The sequence below is a fragment of the Palaemon carinicauda genome, chromosome 24 (genome assembly GCF_036898095.1).
Source record: "Palaemon carinicauda isolate YSFRI2023 chromosome 24, ASM3689809v2, whole genome shotgun sequence".
NCBI lineage: Eukaryota > Metazoa > Arthropoda > Malacostraca > Decapoda > Palaemonidae > Palaemon > Palaemon carinicauda.
The window spans coordinates 6,808,921-6,825,650 of NC_090748.1; the positions used below are offsets into that span (position 1 = coordinate 6,808,921).

General features: G+C 41.6%; 1 protein-coding gene across 7 annotated transcripts in view; it reads right to left on the minus strand.

Annotated features, from left to right (window-relative positions):
- Nucleotides 1–16,730, minus strand: part of LOC137618059 (sodium/hydrogen exchanger 9B2-like) — a 161,445-nt gene that overhangs the window by 35,354 nt on the left and 109,361 nt on the right. For all 7 annotated transcript variants that reach the window (XM_068348024.1, XM_068348023.1, XM_068348022.1 and 4 more), the window contains 2 exons: nucleotides 13,633–13,898; nucleotides 7,644–7,826 (listed from right to left, as the gene is read on the minus strand). In XM_068348024.1, the coding sequence (XP_068204125.1) occupies nucleotides 7,644–7,826; nucleotides 13,633–13,898 (449 nt within the window). The remainder of the gene's footprint in view (nucleotides 1–7,643; nucleotides 7,827–13,632; nucleotides 13,899–16,730) is intronic.

Here is a 16,730-nt window from a genome sequence, read left to right on the forward strand (position 1 = left end):
GCTTATCCAGGCGTAAGATTTACGATTGAAGATAAAAAGAACCCATTAGAATATTCAGTATCATGTATCCATTTGAAATGAAATAATAGTAGTATTAATTGTTCTTTTTTACTCAACCATTTAATTAATATCCCTACTTTTAACTATAATTACGAATTATAAGCATAAAGAAATGATATTAACTTTGAAAAATTATCATTAGTGAAATGACCGCTCAGGGCAAACAAAGCGTGACGGTACGTTAGCGGCAACCTGGTCCAGGGGGGACGCTTAGATGTTTTCTGGCAGAAAATTACGGTAGATTATCGTACAGCAGCCTAGTGCACACATGCGCCTAGTGGCCGTGTTTACGTGTGGGAGTGTCATCATGGATATACAGTACTACAGTATACTGTAATTTTTAACTATTGCTAGATACTGTATCAAACCTTGAAAACCCTTTTTTGTTTTTTGTATCTATAGGAAATAATTCTACATCATTCGGAAAATACTGAAAACAGTAGGCTATGCATAGTACAGTAGTAAATACTACAGTCATAGAAAATAATCAAAACTTTAACAACTTTTTATTGTTTTATTTATCCATAAAAGAAATTGTGTACAGTATTTCATAAAAAAATCTATAAGAGGGATTTCTTACAGTATTGTTCAGATAAAAGCTACAGTATATATATATATATATATATATATATATATATATATATATATATATATATATATACATACACACACATACATACACACACACAGTGTATATACAGTATATATATAGCTAGAAAGCTAGAAATGGAGTGAAAAAAAAATGACGGGTAGGTTGCTGTTTGCCGCCATGATGTGTTTCGAAATATACGAATTTCCAATTACACGAGGCCTTTCATCGACCAAATTCTCGCATAATTCGGGACCCTACTGTTGTATCCTAATGCTAACGTTTCTTATCGTTTACTTTAGTCCCGGCACACCCGGGATCCCCGTAGGATACTGAATTACCTGTGATACTTATGTATCCTTTATATTACAGGTTGTTCGCTGTATGATAACAGCCTGTGCGGTCGTTCTACAGCAAGCATGCGGACATGATGTGTGTAGGTCACACGCCCACTGTTCGGTCCACGTCGGCGATTTAACTGTCTGGCATCCCGACAACTGTGTGGTCTGCTACGACCTTGTCTCCGTCCTCACTTCAGACTCAGTAAGTGTTCCTACCGTTATTTTACGTTATAGTTTACTTAGACTAATTTCGGGATTTACCTGCTATCCGGTTATATTCTAATCTAAAATTAGTCATAGGAGACTCCGACGACGCATGCGTTCGGTTTATTCACCTTCTCGGTGTTCTCTACCTCTCCTTCCTTAGTAACGGTACCTTCTCTTTCAGAGTTCACAGTCTTCCAAGTCTACAGCCTTGGCGACTCTCAAGGTATGGGTTGGCGGGTTCGCCCGCAATGACAAGGCCCGGCACCCCTACGTTCTCTCTGAGGAGATGTGCAACCTCCTTTATCCAAACGCCAAACATTCAGCAGCTGTTCCTAAGGAGGTGGCGGAACCTATCATCGCCGGGATCACTGAGCAACTCCTCTCCGAAGACCCCGGTGTTCCTGGAGAATCCATCACCAGTGACGTGGCTGCTATGAACTTGGACGTCGAACCCATGGCCTTGGATGAGCCAGACCCAGGTAGGACTGTAAGTGAGGTAAGTGTGTCCCGGTCTAAGATTCCTGTCCTTAGTCCGGCCTTTTCTACATCTTCTACTTCTTCTTTTCCGGGGTTCTCTGGACGACACCCCACTGATGTCAGCAACCCTCCTGTGTTGCCGAAGGTTAAGTCGTCACGCAAACCCCTAACTAAGACCCGCAGGTCTTCCAATGCGACGAAACCACCCAGAACCCCTAGGACTTCGTCCTCACGAGTTTCGTCTTCCAAGGTCCCTGTGGACCCAGTCACACATGCTCCTCCCGCCCCGGAGTCGAGAGTGACACCCGGCTTGCAACCTACGCAGCCGGCGGTAAGCGCCCCGGCGCCTTCTTTCGACGTGTCGGCCTTTCCCAACACCTTGGAACGCCTTGGTACCTTAGTTAATACCCTCGTCTCGAAAGTTCAAAACCAAGAGTCTCTCGTCGAGGGTCTCATGCGCTCCAGTCTGCCCCAACAGCAGCAGTACGCTATTCCGGATGCCTTGAAACTCCCGGAGTTTGTCAAAAACAACCCGTGGAAGTTGGCAATTCATGCACCCTTTAAGAATGGGATGTTGACCATCGAGGGTTTTGGAACCCGGCCGGTGGAAGATTTTAAGTTCTACCCGCCAGGTTTGCAGTTTCCTTTCCCTGGCTTCGCCCGCCTCACTGAGGAGGCTCTGGTCCGCCTGGACAATGTTCCTAGGGAGACCGTAATTTACCCGAAAGAACAGGCCCAATCCGCTTGGGTTCGGACCCTAAATGAGCTGGAGTGCGTCAACACGATGCTCACTCTATTCAAGAGTTCTTACACCATGTTTGTGGCAGACGAGCACAACCCTACGCCGTGTGTCACTAAAATCATGGACCTTGCCATGCAGGCCGTGAACGAAGACAAGCCATTACCGCAGTTGCGGGAAACAGACTTGACTTCCCTTGTTTTCCCGGGGGACCATGAGTGCTGGACTGGTGCCCCGGCGACATTCACTATGGGTAAGCTGAGCCCTGATTGCGCCTCCACTCAATTTAGTGAGAGACTCCCTAAGCTCCCGGAGTCCCTGATTCACCTCGAGTATGAGGTTCGTATGCGCCTGAGTCGCTCGATTAACTCGGCAACTATGGCGGAATTGACATCCTTCATATATAAAGAGGAACCCCTCTTCAAAGTGCTAACAAAGTCGTTGCTCCACACCTTGTTGTCGGATGCTTACGACTTCCTGGCAGCTAGGCGTCGCTGCCGCTAACATGTATTGGCGGAAGCCATTATCAGGCATGAGCCTAACAGGCTCATTAAGGCCCCAATCTGGGGTACAGACCTATTCCAAGAAGATCTGGTGAATAGTGTCCTCAGCGAAGCGGCCAGAGTTAATCAGAGCCTCAAGGTTCGTTGGGGTCTAGTCCCTAAACGCAAGTTTGAACCTGTCGCTCCCCAATCTCGCGGCAGGAAGAGACTGAGGCCTTTCCCCTCTTAGCAAGCCCGACAGCCCCAGCAGATGGTTCAATCGGTCCCTTTAGCTCAGGGAAACCTCCCTTCCACCTCAAAGGGCCATCACCAACAACAATACGTGTTGGTCCCTCAGGCTCAGCTAGCCTCCGCTACCTATGCTTCCCCGGTCTACAACCCCACCTTTGAGACTCAGGGGCCTCTCATGGATACCAGCGTACCAGAGGCTCTGGCGCAAGGGGCACCTTTCGTGCCAGAGGTGGAAGGATCACCTCTCGAGGCCGAGGTCTCCGCGGAGGACGAGGAGGTAAACCCTCCACGAATTATTGAGACATCACAGGTAGGGGGAAGACTCTACATCTTCCGGAAGAACTGGACTTTCAGCAGTTGGGCACTCAGTATAATTTCCAAAGGTCTGGGGTGGAGTTGGATAGAAGGGCCCCCTCCACCAACCAGTTTTTACCAACACCCAACAAAAGAGTTAGCCTCATTCACGGACGATCTGCTTCAAAAGAACGCAATCTCAAAGGCACGTCACTTGAAATTTCAAGGTCGCTTATTCAGCGTGCCAAAGAAAGACTCGGACAAAAGAAGAGTAATCCTGGACCTATCCCATCTAAACTCTTACATTCAATGCGACAAGTTTCACATGCTAACCGTCTCTCAGGTGCGGACCTTACTTCCCCGTGGGGCCGTCACCACCTCTATCGATCTTACTGATACCTACTATCATGTTCCGATAGCAAGGCATTTTCGTCCGTACCTAGGCTTCAAGCTAGGCAAACAAGCATACACCTTCAAAGTAATGCCATTCGGACTAAATATAGCACCCAGAATATTCACCAAACTGGGAGAGACGGTAATACAAGAATTAAGAACCCAAGGAATTCAGGTAGTAGCGTACCTAGAAGACTGGCTCGTTTGGTCGAACAACGTCGAGAATTGCCTGACGGCAACAAACAAGGTCATATAATTCCTTCAACACTTGGGGTTCCGGATCAACTTCGTGAAATCTCGCCTAGTCCCGAAGTCGACTTTCCAATGGCTAGGGTTACAATGGGACCTAAACTCCCACACCCTATGCCTTCCATCGGCCAAAAGAAGAGAAATAGCAAAAAACACAAAGCGTTTCCTCAAGGACAAATTGACCTCCAGAAGAAACCAAGAGAGAATTCTGGGTGCCCTCCAGTTTGCCTCAGTGACAGACATATTACTGAAGGCCAGGTTGAAAGACATAAATCGGATTTGGCGTTCCAGGGCGAACAAGAAGTATCGAGACAAAAGAGCTCGTCTCCCTCCAATCCTAAAGAAAAGGCTCCAACCATGGACATTGGTAAAGAACCTGACAAAATCCGTCCCCTTGCAATATCCACCTCCAAAGCTGGTCATTCACACGGATGCCTCCCTGACAGGCTGGGGGGGATACTCCCAGTTCAAGAAGACCCAAGGTCTTTGGTCACCAATGTTCCGCTAGCTTCACATAAACGTTTTAGAAGCCATGGCAGTGTTCCTCACTCTGAAATGCTTGGCCCCAGCCAGAAACCAACACATCAGATTGGTTCTAGACAGCGAAGTCGTAGTTCGCTGCTTAAACAGAGGAGGCTCAAAATCGGGACACATAAATCATGTAATGTTAGCCATTTTCTCCTTGGCAACATCCAACAAGTGGCATCTGTCAGCAGTCTATCTGGCGGGAGTAAGCAATGTAGTGGCGGACGCTCTGTCCAGAACGACCCCGCTAGAGTCGGAATGGTCCCTGGACCACAAGTCATTCAAGTGGATTCTATCCCAGGTCCCGGGCCTTCAGGTGGACCTGTTTGCGACAGAGTCCAACCACAAACTAGAGTGCTACGTAGCCCCCAACCTGGACCCCCTAGCCTACGCCACAAACGCAATGTCACTGGATTGGAACATTTGGGAAAAGATTTATCTATTCCCTCCCATCAACCTATTGATGAAAGTATTGGACAAGCTCAGAACTTTCAAGGGACAAGTGGCTCTAGTAGCCCCCAACTGGCCCAAGAGCAATTGGTTCCCCCTTCTGGTGGAACTGGGTCTCCGCCCCCGGCGGATCCCCAATCCAATACTAACACAGACAGTACAAACTTGCACTGTGTTCGCTTCCTCAAACGCTCGGAGTGCCCTAATTTTATGAACTTTATGAAATTCGCGGCCCAAAGAGGCGCAGATATTGACCCTCAAAATACTTTATTTTTGGAATCAGATAAGAGGGAGTCCACCCTTCGACAATATGACTCGGCTGTCAAGAAACTCGCCAAGTTCTTAAAGGACTCAAAGGTTGAGAGAATGACTATGAACCTAACAGTAACCTTTTTTAGGACTCTATTTGAATCGGGCCTAGCAGCTAGCACTATTACTACCATTAAATCGGCCTTGAAAAAGATTTTTCAGATTGGATTCAATATTGACCTTACGGATTCATACCTCTCTTCCATTCCTAAAGCTTGTGCCAGATTGAAACCATCAACTCGTCCTACCGCAGTTTCCTGGTTTCTGAATGATGTTCTCAAATTAGCTTCTGACACTCCTAATGAATTATGTGCCTATATCCCATTATTACAGAAAACCCTATTCCTAATGAGCTTAGCCTCTGGCGCCAGAATTTCGGAGCTTTCAGCCTTGTCTAGAAATCCAGGCCATATTGATTTTCTCTCATCAGGAGAAGTTCTACTCTCCCCTGGCAAAACATTCCTGGCAAAGAATGAGGACCCCCAAAATAGATGGTCCCCCTGGAAGATTGTTCCCCTTCCACGGGATCCATCCTTATGCCCAGTTACGACTTTGAAAGCCTACCTAAATAGAACTTCCACTAAGTCCTCGGGGCCCTTATTTATTAGAGAGAACGGAGGAACCATCACTCTTAAAGGGATCAGACAACAGATTCTGTATTTCATTAAACAGGCTAACCCAGAATCATTCCCACATGTCCATGATATTCGAGCTGTAGCTACTTCTATTAATTATTTCCATCACATGAAATTTGATGGCCTCACGAAATATACAGGCTGGAAGTCCCCAACAGTTTTCAAACGCCACTATTTAAAACCTTTGGAAGCCCTAAAATTTGCTACAGTGGCAGCAGGAAATGTGGTTCCTCCTGATCATCATGAATCTTAATCACTAAGTCTCGCCCTTCTCCCCCCCCTTTTTTTTCTCTTCCCCTTACCTGCCTCACTTATTGTCCCTACAGTGGTTTGGTTTATCTTTTGGATCGCACCCTTCAGTTGCATCCTTATGTATAGTCCTCAACAATTTATAATTTTTGCCCATGATCACTTTTATTCATTCGAGATTGTTATATTTTATCCTAACAGTAATCTAATTGTTTTGATTGTCCTGGTATTCTCTTAGTTGGGACCTTATTTTGATGCTTATGTTTTTCTCCTATATAACCTAGGATTATACATTGTTTGCATCCCATGTTTTATATTTATATTGCATTTATATTGTTACGTAAGGAGTTTTCTCATTTATCTCTAATACTTTGCATTTACATTTAACCCTTTTACCCCCCAGGCTATTTGGAAATTTCCAACCCTTAACCCCCATGGGGTTATTTTTTTTCAAGCACATTTTGCAGTATATTTTTTTTAAATTGCTCTAACAGCCTTAATTTTTGACATAGAGAGGTCAGGTTGGTCTCATTCTCTTGGAAAATGCCTGAAGTTTCTCAAAAAATTATCAAAAATATGCAAAAAAAATTTAAATAGCATTTTTACACAAGGACGTACCGGTACGTCCATGGGGGTAAAGGGATGAGTTTTGTGAAACGTACCAGTACGTCCTTTGGGGGTAAAAGGGTTAACGTGTATTAAATCATGTTTTTGGCATGTTTGACTTTAATTTTCTTTTTCACTTAATATTTTGGTTCCAAGTTTGGGACCATTTCTCTGGTACTATTTCACTGGGTGGCACAGGTCGGAGCCCAGAAAAGGGATTTTGACGAAGGAAAAATCTATTTCTGGGCGAGAGACCTGTGCCGCCCAGTGAACCCACCCTCTGCTCGCCCTCCCTGTTGGACCCAAACTTGGGTGCTATGAGGATTGACGTCATTGGCGTGGGTGGGCTTGTTGGTAGCGACGGTCTGTGGTGGACTTGGAACGGCTCCTCTTGATTTGGGGGATACTGACGAGGAGATTTCTAATTGGTACGAGACCTCTGCACGTGATTTTCACGCCCTTGTTATAATATACCGACACCTTTCAGGTGAGCGAGCTGGGTTCACACCTAGCATTCCTATGCAGTTTTTTCTCTGGTATTATTTAGCAGTTATATACCTTAGAAATGATGCTAAAGGAGCATTTCACTGAGCGGCACAGGTCTCTCGCCCAGAAATAGATTTTTCCTTCGTCAAAATCCCTTTTATAGTTATTGCCATGTATACTAAATCAATCTATTACAATTAAATTATCAACACATAATTAACTGAATTGTTATAAAAATATGAAAGAAATATGAGCCCTTAATTATTTAAGGTGAATAATAAAAAAGTTAAAATAACTTACCCTAGCATAAAACCCCAACTCCACGGGAGTCCCAAGAGTAACCACGCAGCAACTGCCGTTGCCAAAGTTTCCACTATACATGGCGCAAATGCAAGTCGTATAACAGTAAAACTGAGTTTTTTTAAGGCAACAGGGTCCAGACCCAATCCAGCACGTATTAAAATAATTACAAGAGCAACACCCCTGCAAAAGAAACAGAAACAAGGTAAGTAAACATTAGTTTCTTATACTAGAGACTTGCAACATAAAGCTAAAATACAATATAAATCATATATTATTTGTGAACCTATGTAGTAGGTTGGCTAGAGCACCAGCTGCCCATTGATATACTACCACTAGAGAGTTATGGGGTTCTTTGACTGACCAGACAGTACTACACTGGATCCTTCTCTCTGGTTACGGTTCTTTCACTTTGTCTACACATACAACAAATAGTCTGGCCTATTCTTCACATATTCTCCTCTGTCTTCATACACCTGACAACACTGAGATTGCCAAACAATTCTTCTTCACCCAAGGGGTTAACTACTGCACTATAATTGTTCAGTGGCTAGTTTCCTCTTGGTAAAGGTAGAAGAGACTCTTTAGCTTTGGTAAGCAGGTCTTCTAGGAGAAGGATACTCCAAAATCAAACCATTGTTCTCTAGTCTTGGGTAGTGCCATAGCCTCTGTACCATGGTCTTCCACTGTCTTGGGTTAGAGTTCTCTTGCTTAAGGGTACACTTGGTCACACTATTCTATCTAATTTCTCTTCTTGTTTTGATAAAGTTTTTATAGTTTATATAGGAGATATTTATTTTGGTGCTGTTGCTGTTCTTGAAATGTTTTATTTTTCCTTGTTTCTTTTTCTCACTGAGCTATTTTCCCTGTTGGGGCCCTTGGGCTTATAGCATCCTGCTTTTCCAACTAGGGTTGTAGCTTAGCAATCAATAATAATAATGAAAGACAGTTCAAACTACGAAAAAGGAAATTGTCCTACATTACAAGTTTTCATCCTATAACTTAAAAGTATCGGGTTAATGTAAGTAACAAGGTCTAGATAAATTGAAAAGTTAAAACATTCAAAACTAAATAATTGAATCTTTTATCTCACATAAAAAGAACAGGAAATGATAGAATGTTCAACAAAAGGCAAGAATTAACACTTTTTTAATAAAATAACAGATAATATATACTACATTATCTAACTTGAAATATATTAAAACTTGAATTTCTTATGGAAGGCCAACTTTAGCAATACATTTTAAAACCACCGCTAACTGCAATTCATATTCTTTCCAAAAACCTTGGTGAAGATGTACCAGTCATCCCACCTTGATCCTCAGATAGAAAACAGTCTCAGATTTCTAAGATTGGAGCACTCATTCAACAAATGTTTAACAGTCAAGGATTGGGGAGTTGATTTGAAGGTTTCTGGGATCGTGACATCAAAGGTAATTGAAGTGAAGAGCATTCGTCAAGATATAATAAAAAGAACATCACGACTACAGTTTTACTTGTCTCCATTACAATAATATAAAAATTCAAATATTCTGTAGAAGACCAGCTTCAAAAATGAATTTAAAAATAACACTAGAGTCACAAACTACATTCTTTCCAAAATCCCATCAAGGATGTACCTGTCATCCTTGAAATGAGCCTTACAGAGGAATTGACATGTAAAATCCCCAATAGTGGAACATGCAACCAGCAAATGTCTCTCTAGGGGACCACGGAATCCTCACAAATGGCTTGTGATTACCATATATTAAATATTCATGAGATGGCCAAACATGTCCTATTCATAATTTGCAGTGTTTGCCATTTCATAGGTGTACCGCCACTAACCCAAGGTCATATACATTTTTTGTTACCTTCTTTATTTCATTAGGGCTGGCCAAGTCCAAATTGACTTTTGATACTGGGGTAAAAACCGTTCATCGTAAGTAAATGGTTAACAGGTTTTTCTTATAATCACATGGCGGCTGACTGATTCCTGCCTCGGACCATGAGTTTAAGTTGCTTACTGTTACTGCTGTGGTTGAGCACCACAGTGGGGGTTGGGCTCGCCCGGCTGACGTTCTGGTGAGCATCTCTTCAGGTTTATTAGAACTCAAATCAGACACCTTTAACCTTTTATCCTTTAAGAGGATATCTGCTTGGAGGTAATTTAACTGCTGCTTGCTTTGCCAACCTATCTGATGCCTTATTTCAAAGCACATCCACAAATGCTGGAGGACTATACTGTAAAAAATTTATTTGGATTTCCGTACATCTTATGTATAAAGATTCTAAAATCTTTAAAATCTTAGGATTAGAAGTCAGACTTTCAGTGCCTGTAAAATGCTTCATGAACAAAGGAGAATTTTGAAACTGGCTTTCTTTAAGGTGGTAATTTTCTTAATAGCAGCTTAATATTAGGTAAGTGAAACCTTACAATGAAATTCTCTATTATAAACTAAAAAATCAAAAACCAATATTGGATTCATGGCCATCTGTAAGAATCAAATTGGTGTCTGTCTCCTTGAGAATGTTCCAAACAAACTTAATGGCTCTCTTCTTCAATCAGCTTATTTCTAATATCAGTTACATTCTTGTAGAAAAAACCTTCTGATAGTTTTTAGGGAGGCGTTAATACTGCATACGGTAGAACTTGAGTTAAATAAATCAAAATCAGTCAATAATTTCCTGACCTAAAACTATAAAAATGAAGATTTATAGGGTAATATTCATAATATCTAAACTGGCTCTCTTTATTCACATTCAAAAGTAGTAAGAGAATTTGGTAATCTTTGCAATCTGTACCAATATCTAATGGTGATGTAGATCCAAAGGAAACTCTCCTGCATCCAATAAAAGACTTGATATAGGTGATGTTCTAAATGCTCCTGTGGCCAGCCTGATCATATATTGAGTCTAGGATCTTCAATCTGTTTGGGGTTGCTGAGGAATATATTTTTCACCCATATGGAAATTTTGACAGCACAAACGGTCTGTATATTTTAAGCCGTATTTGACAGTTTTCACCCTATGAGATATGCAATAACCCTTCAAATATTGTGTAAGATATTTTGCTTTCATTTTTTCTTAATATGCAATCAATGTTAGTCTATCATCAAATACCAGCCCTAAGAACGATTTTATATCAATGCAACAGATCCGGTGTCCTTTGATATAAATATCTGGATCCAAATGTACACCACAGATGCAGCAAAATTGGATGATAGAGTTTTGTTTGTCAAAACTTTAAGCTATTCATTTCTGGCTACTTTGTAATACCATTAATGCAGAGTAGTAATTTTATTTCTACCACACACTTTTTAGTCTGAAAATAAGATAAAGAGGTTGTCTACAAATGGGGTGTGAAGAAATTCACATGGAATAAAACTGGATTCTCCAATTAATGCCAGTGCAAACAATGTTACACTAGGCACAGATATCTGCAGAACTTCTCCTTGGCCCTTTCTTTCTGATAGACAACTTTCACCTTCAACTGAAAAAGGCAATGTTCCAAGAATGACAAAATTAACGGCAGCTCTCCTCTTAATCCACAAGCATGAACGGTTTTTAAAATTCCATTCCTATTAGCTGTATCCTATAACTTTTCAATGTCGCAGAACACTGTCAGGTGATGCTGCTTGGATGCACATTCCCCACAAATGGAAGCCTCCTCTCTAACTAATATATCTTTAGTGGAAGGAATTTTTTAAAACCCACATTGGGTAGAGGGGATACTGTACAATTTCTTTCTTTCCTAGGTACCAGACATGTCTTGCATTGACTATCATTTCCATAGCCTTGCCTAGAGAGGATATAAATACAATTAGAAAGTAACTTTATGCTAAACAATTATCTTTTCCAAGTTTTAAATAGTATGAATAATAGCAAGTTACCAGTCACTAGGTAACTTGCTATCATTCAAACTATTTAAAACTTGGAAAAGATAATTGTTTAGCATCTCAAAGACTATCCCATCACCAAGTCAAATACCTGTTCTCTACTTTTATTACAAAACCCACCTAGGCCAATAAACAATTGCCAAATTAATAGCATCTAGCCTATCTGGCATTGAGTTTAAGGCGATAGACAAGATGTCTTTTCGGCTTCTACTCCTGATGCCTGGCGGAAGATTTTACTGGAATTAGGATGGACAGGCAGAGGTCACTTAACTTATCATATCATTATCAACTCCACAAAAGACGACTATTCTCTGTGAGTAATTTCCTTTGAACTAAACATTACCTCTCGCCTCGGCTGTTATAAGAATCAAATATTAGCCGTTCTGTCCATGATGTAAAAGCTTTATCACTGAGTAGTGTAAAGTCTAAAGTTACATAAACACTAATTTTAAATTCATTTTCCCCGAGAGGAACCGTGAGACATTGTACTCCTCACAAAAATTATTTAAAACAGTGCTTTCCCTGTGAACAAATTTTTAAAAAAACCCAGCAGGTAAGAAAGATAACTTAAAGCACAAACAACATTTATTGCAATCTGGAAGGGAGATATGTCTTGATGAAATCACGGTGACGGAAAAACTGTGCTAGATTGTTTCATAAATCTGGAGGTAAATGTCAATAAACTGAGAGAGGTGGCCAGCCGGAGAAGGCGGAACATGCCTCGGACCTTGCTCCTCCTCCGCAGGCTGAACAAACTCAGGAGGAGGAGAAGCGAAGTCTTAGACAGCAGCACCTGAGGCAGGCAATGGTGGAGAACTTGGGACTGGCGGAACGTTGCAGGCGGCCGACTCGGGAAACCTCTCCAGGACGAGAACCTCAGCGCCCCTCAGTGTGGGATCCAGTTCTACCTCTGAAGAGGTGGAGTACACTTCCCCTCAGCACCCAGCTGCAGAAGCTCCAACAACACTCAGCGAAGGTCAAACCCGTAACATATCATCATAAGAAAAGGCTCACCCCAAGGAAAAGGGCGACACTGCTTCTCTAGGGGGAAACAACAGCATCCTTTGAACCCCGGGGTTGATCTGATCCCTAGAGGAAACCGATCAAGCAGGAGCCCTGGGAAGAGATCTGGGGGGGTTGTCAAAGAAGAAGTCCGAAGTTTCTTCGCCTTCAAGGAAGATCCCAAAGGCGAAGAATCTCACTTAGAATTCTTGTTGTGATGCCACCCATATCTCTCCCACTGGGAAGAAGAACACCCCAGCATTCCTCACAGGTGTCATCCTGTTCACAAGGCTATCCTCTGCAGGCCGGACACAACGAGTTGGGGTAGGTCTCGGCTAAAGACATGAAAGTACCGCAAGAGACGCCCTAATGTCCTGGAGAGGTTCACATGATGAACAACAACAAGAAGTAAGCACACTTGAAAAGAGTAAAAGCAAAAAAGCAAAAAAGTCTGAGACAAATGGTAGTCAACAATGTTGGGAGGCGGAAAGAGACAACATCCGCTCTCAGGCGAGCCAAAAGAAAAAGGGAAAAAGAACACAGGTGTGTGTGTGAGCATGGTAGCTGTAAACCCCTACACCCCTTAAATAGCAGTGGATTAGTTACACTTTGATGAAAATCTCATGGCTAGTCTTCCGGCTTTGCAGAAAGTATATCCCTAATAAAGATCAAAAGCGTTTGTATTTAGTGTCAGAACAATTAATATTTTGCAAGTTTTGATTTCAATGGCACATCAGTCACAAGTTTGAACGGTCATCTATCTTTATTTCAGTGCCAAGAGGATCTCACTTCTAGATATTAGCAATGTGAGTCCTGGATAAGTATTGGAATAATAAATTTTGTACATAAAATTAGGAATTTATTACAGACTGCATATTCAATATAAGCTTCCATTCAGAGTAACTGAAAATTTAATAATCTAAACAATAATGATTTTGAAATACTATTGATGACAGGCATGAAAGACTTTTCTTTTTAACATCGGGAAAGTCCATTACTAACAAAAACATTATGCTGACCTATATAGTTTTAATTTACTGTACTCGCTTTCTTTTCAGATAGACGAAGCATAAAAATGAATACCGTGCCATAATGAATATTTTACTCACCTTAGTGTTGCTGACCACTGGAAGTCAATGTTACTTCCTATAACATTGAGTCCTGGAATACTTCTAAAAAATATCCCAATTAGAAGACTGCCAAGAAGAGATGGCAGCCCAAGAAGCTGGACAGCTTCACCACCCAGGATCGCCATGATATACAGCACTATTAAACTAAAAAAATTTCCTCCAGGTAGTGCTTGATCACCAGTGATTGAGATTAAACATCCCCAGGCTGCAAGTCCTGTTATTATCCAAATTAGCAAGTCTCCAACCTGCAAAAAGAATAAAACTTCCTTACTCTTAGGTACTCAATACTTGGGTTATGAATTTATACTAAATTTCCAAAGAAGAGATTTTTCAAAAAAAGAAAATGGAATTTTGATAACAGATTTTATTTTTTTCTGTACTCAACTGTTTATATAGCATCTTTTCCAGAAGCCGGGTTTATCAATGTTTACCCAAAAAATTTATAATAAACTTTCAAATTTTCTTTCCTTTTAGAAAATACGTACCCTTATTCAAGTAATGAAAGAAGACAGCAGTTAATAGTAAGTAGCACATAAAAAATTTCCATTTTGGTTAGGTTATTAACTTTGATTTTTGAAAGGTGGACGGATAAAATATTTTCCAAGAAAATGAAAAAAAATTTTCAACCCTCTGAATCCTAGATGTATCCCAAGTACAAGTTTTACTCTGTTCCATACCAAAAGACGTATTCTACGTACTGTACAGTATAAGATTTGTTTAGTTCCCGAGAGCTCTCCTATATGTACTGTATATTGTCAACATCTATTGTTTCATAGTTTGTGTTAGTGGTTAACTCTGTTTTATGAGGAAGTTGGCATGGCAGTGGGATTAGACTAGGAATGCATAGCACCCTTGTCTCACTGATGTGTCAAAAGTGTAATACCACAGTGCACATCTCTCTTGCTTCTTCAGTGTATATTGTCACTATTTCTTGATATTTATAACTTAAACTTTCAGTGTTTATTTGTAAATATATCTAATAAAGCTTAAATATACAATCAAAATACCAAAGGGTATTTCTAACAGCTGATCAATGGTAAAAAAATGGTAAGGTGTCTTGATATTGGTGATGACAGCAGTAACATTTGGGTGGAAGCTAGAAAAGTAATGTTAGAGAGAAAGAACTGTCTACTGTACAATTTTTTTATATCTTGAAAATATAACTAGGGCTGAAACTAAAACAAAAAAAATTCAACAAAGGAATAACAGAGTGAGAACAAAGGAAAGGGTGACAAAGAGGAAAGTTATATTGATAAGGATTATAAGCTTAATGAGGTTGATGCTCCAGATGATAATGATGGTATTGAGGATGTCCAAACTTCAATAAATGACACTATGAATAATGATCATTTAGACTAACAATTAGGAAAGCGATGATGAACAAGAGAGGTATAGGGAAAAGTTTACTAAAAGTTCTTTTGCCTGCAGGTGATGGCACTGTCTCAGTTCATGAGGAGAGCAAAGGTGAAAAAGTTTTGGGTGACAGTTTTGTCTCCCATTCATTGTTCCCAAGTATGGCAAGCCTGAGCCTCCAGGATAAGGAGGGGTAAATCAAAGGTCCCATCCAACCACACTTTCACTTCTACTTCAATTTTTTGCCTATTGCCACCACCCCACTCGGTTTTCTTCAATTTTAATCTCCATACTTATTGCTCATATATACTAGAATGAAACCATTGACCATGCCACCTACATTAGGGATGAAATGCAGAAGAGGTCGGAATTTTCATGGAGAGGTTCAAGGCCAAGCAATGGCCTTTTATTGCAGAAATGGAATAGAGATTCTCCTTATGGAGCTAGTACAAAAAATTGGCAACTCCTGATAGAGAGGCTTCGAGAGGAGAGATACAACCCCTACGACAATAACCACAGAAGACGTCACATATGGTTTGGTAAACTGCTGTAGAGGATTTACGGAGGTATGTAGACATCTGTTGCGCACTTTCTCGCGAAAAGCCTTGAGAGGAGAACCTGGATAACCTCTGCGCGTGAAGCCGCAGGGACTCCCCTGCTTCGTGAAAAGTCCGGACATGGGGCTGCTGTAGTAGATGTGGAAGGTATGGAAGTTCCCTCGTAGTCTCTGACAGAAAATGGATAAAGTTTGCATACCCCTATTGATGTGGCCACGTCAGTGCTATCAGCGTCATTAGCAGATTTGGTGTTGATTGGACTCTGTTGAGGACATCCCTTATGAAGCAGAACAGCAGAAAAGCATCGGCATTGAGGCTGTCTCAGTGGTGCTGAAACATGTCCTCGGATGCTTTTGAAGGATCTGGAACTGGACAGCAATACCCTGGTAACTTACTGTTCAATGATATTGCGAATAGGTTGATTGTTGGGGAATCCCACAAGTCTTAATTTTCCTTGCTATCTGAATACATGAAGACCATTTACCACCAACAATCTGTCCTCTGGCTCGCTTTGTCTGCTAATACATTTCTTTCTTACAGAATAAAGCAGGCTGAAAGAGAGATTGAGTTGGCCTGCAGCCACTCCAGGGTCTTTATTGCAAGAAAGTCAGCTGGTGAGACACCATCCCCCTTGTTTGCAAATGGACACTACGGAGGTGTTGTTGCTCATCAACACCACCGAGTGACCTTGAAGAAGAGGCTTAAATTCCTGAAGGGCCAACATGTTGATATGTTCTTGGTATACTAGAGCTGACCAAGTTCCCAGCATCAGGTGCTGATCCAGGTGAGCTCCCTATCCTTTATTCGAGACATCTTGGAATAGTTTGAATTTTGGAAGAGAGGATGACAGAGGACATTCCCTTAGGAGATTTTCTTTCCTCAACCACCATGAAAGTCCTCTTTGGAGCTTGCTCCACTCCATGGGGAATCTGAGCTTAAGGATCATCCAAAAGCTGGGACCACAATGACTTAGGGTCCACTGCAGGCTTATGTGAAGTCTTTCTCCGGATACACGATGCTCCAAGAATGCTAGATGGCCTAGCTGCCTATGCCACTGAAGAGCTGGTAACTGCGGACACCGAAGAAAAGGGAAAGCTACCCTCTGAAGCAGAGAAATCCTGTCTTCTGTGGAGAAGACTTTCCCATGTCTCGAGTCGATCTCCATCC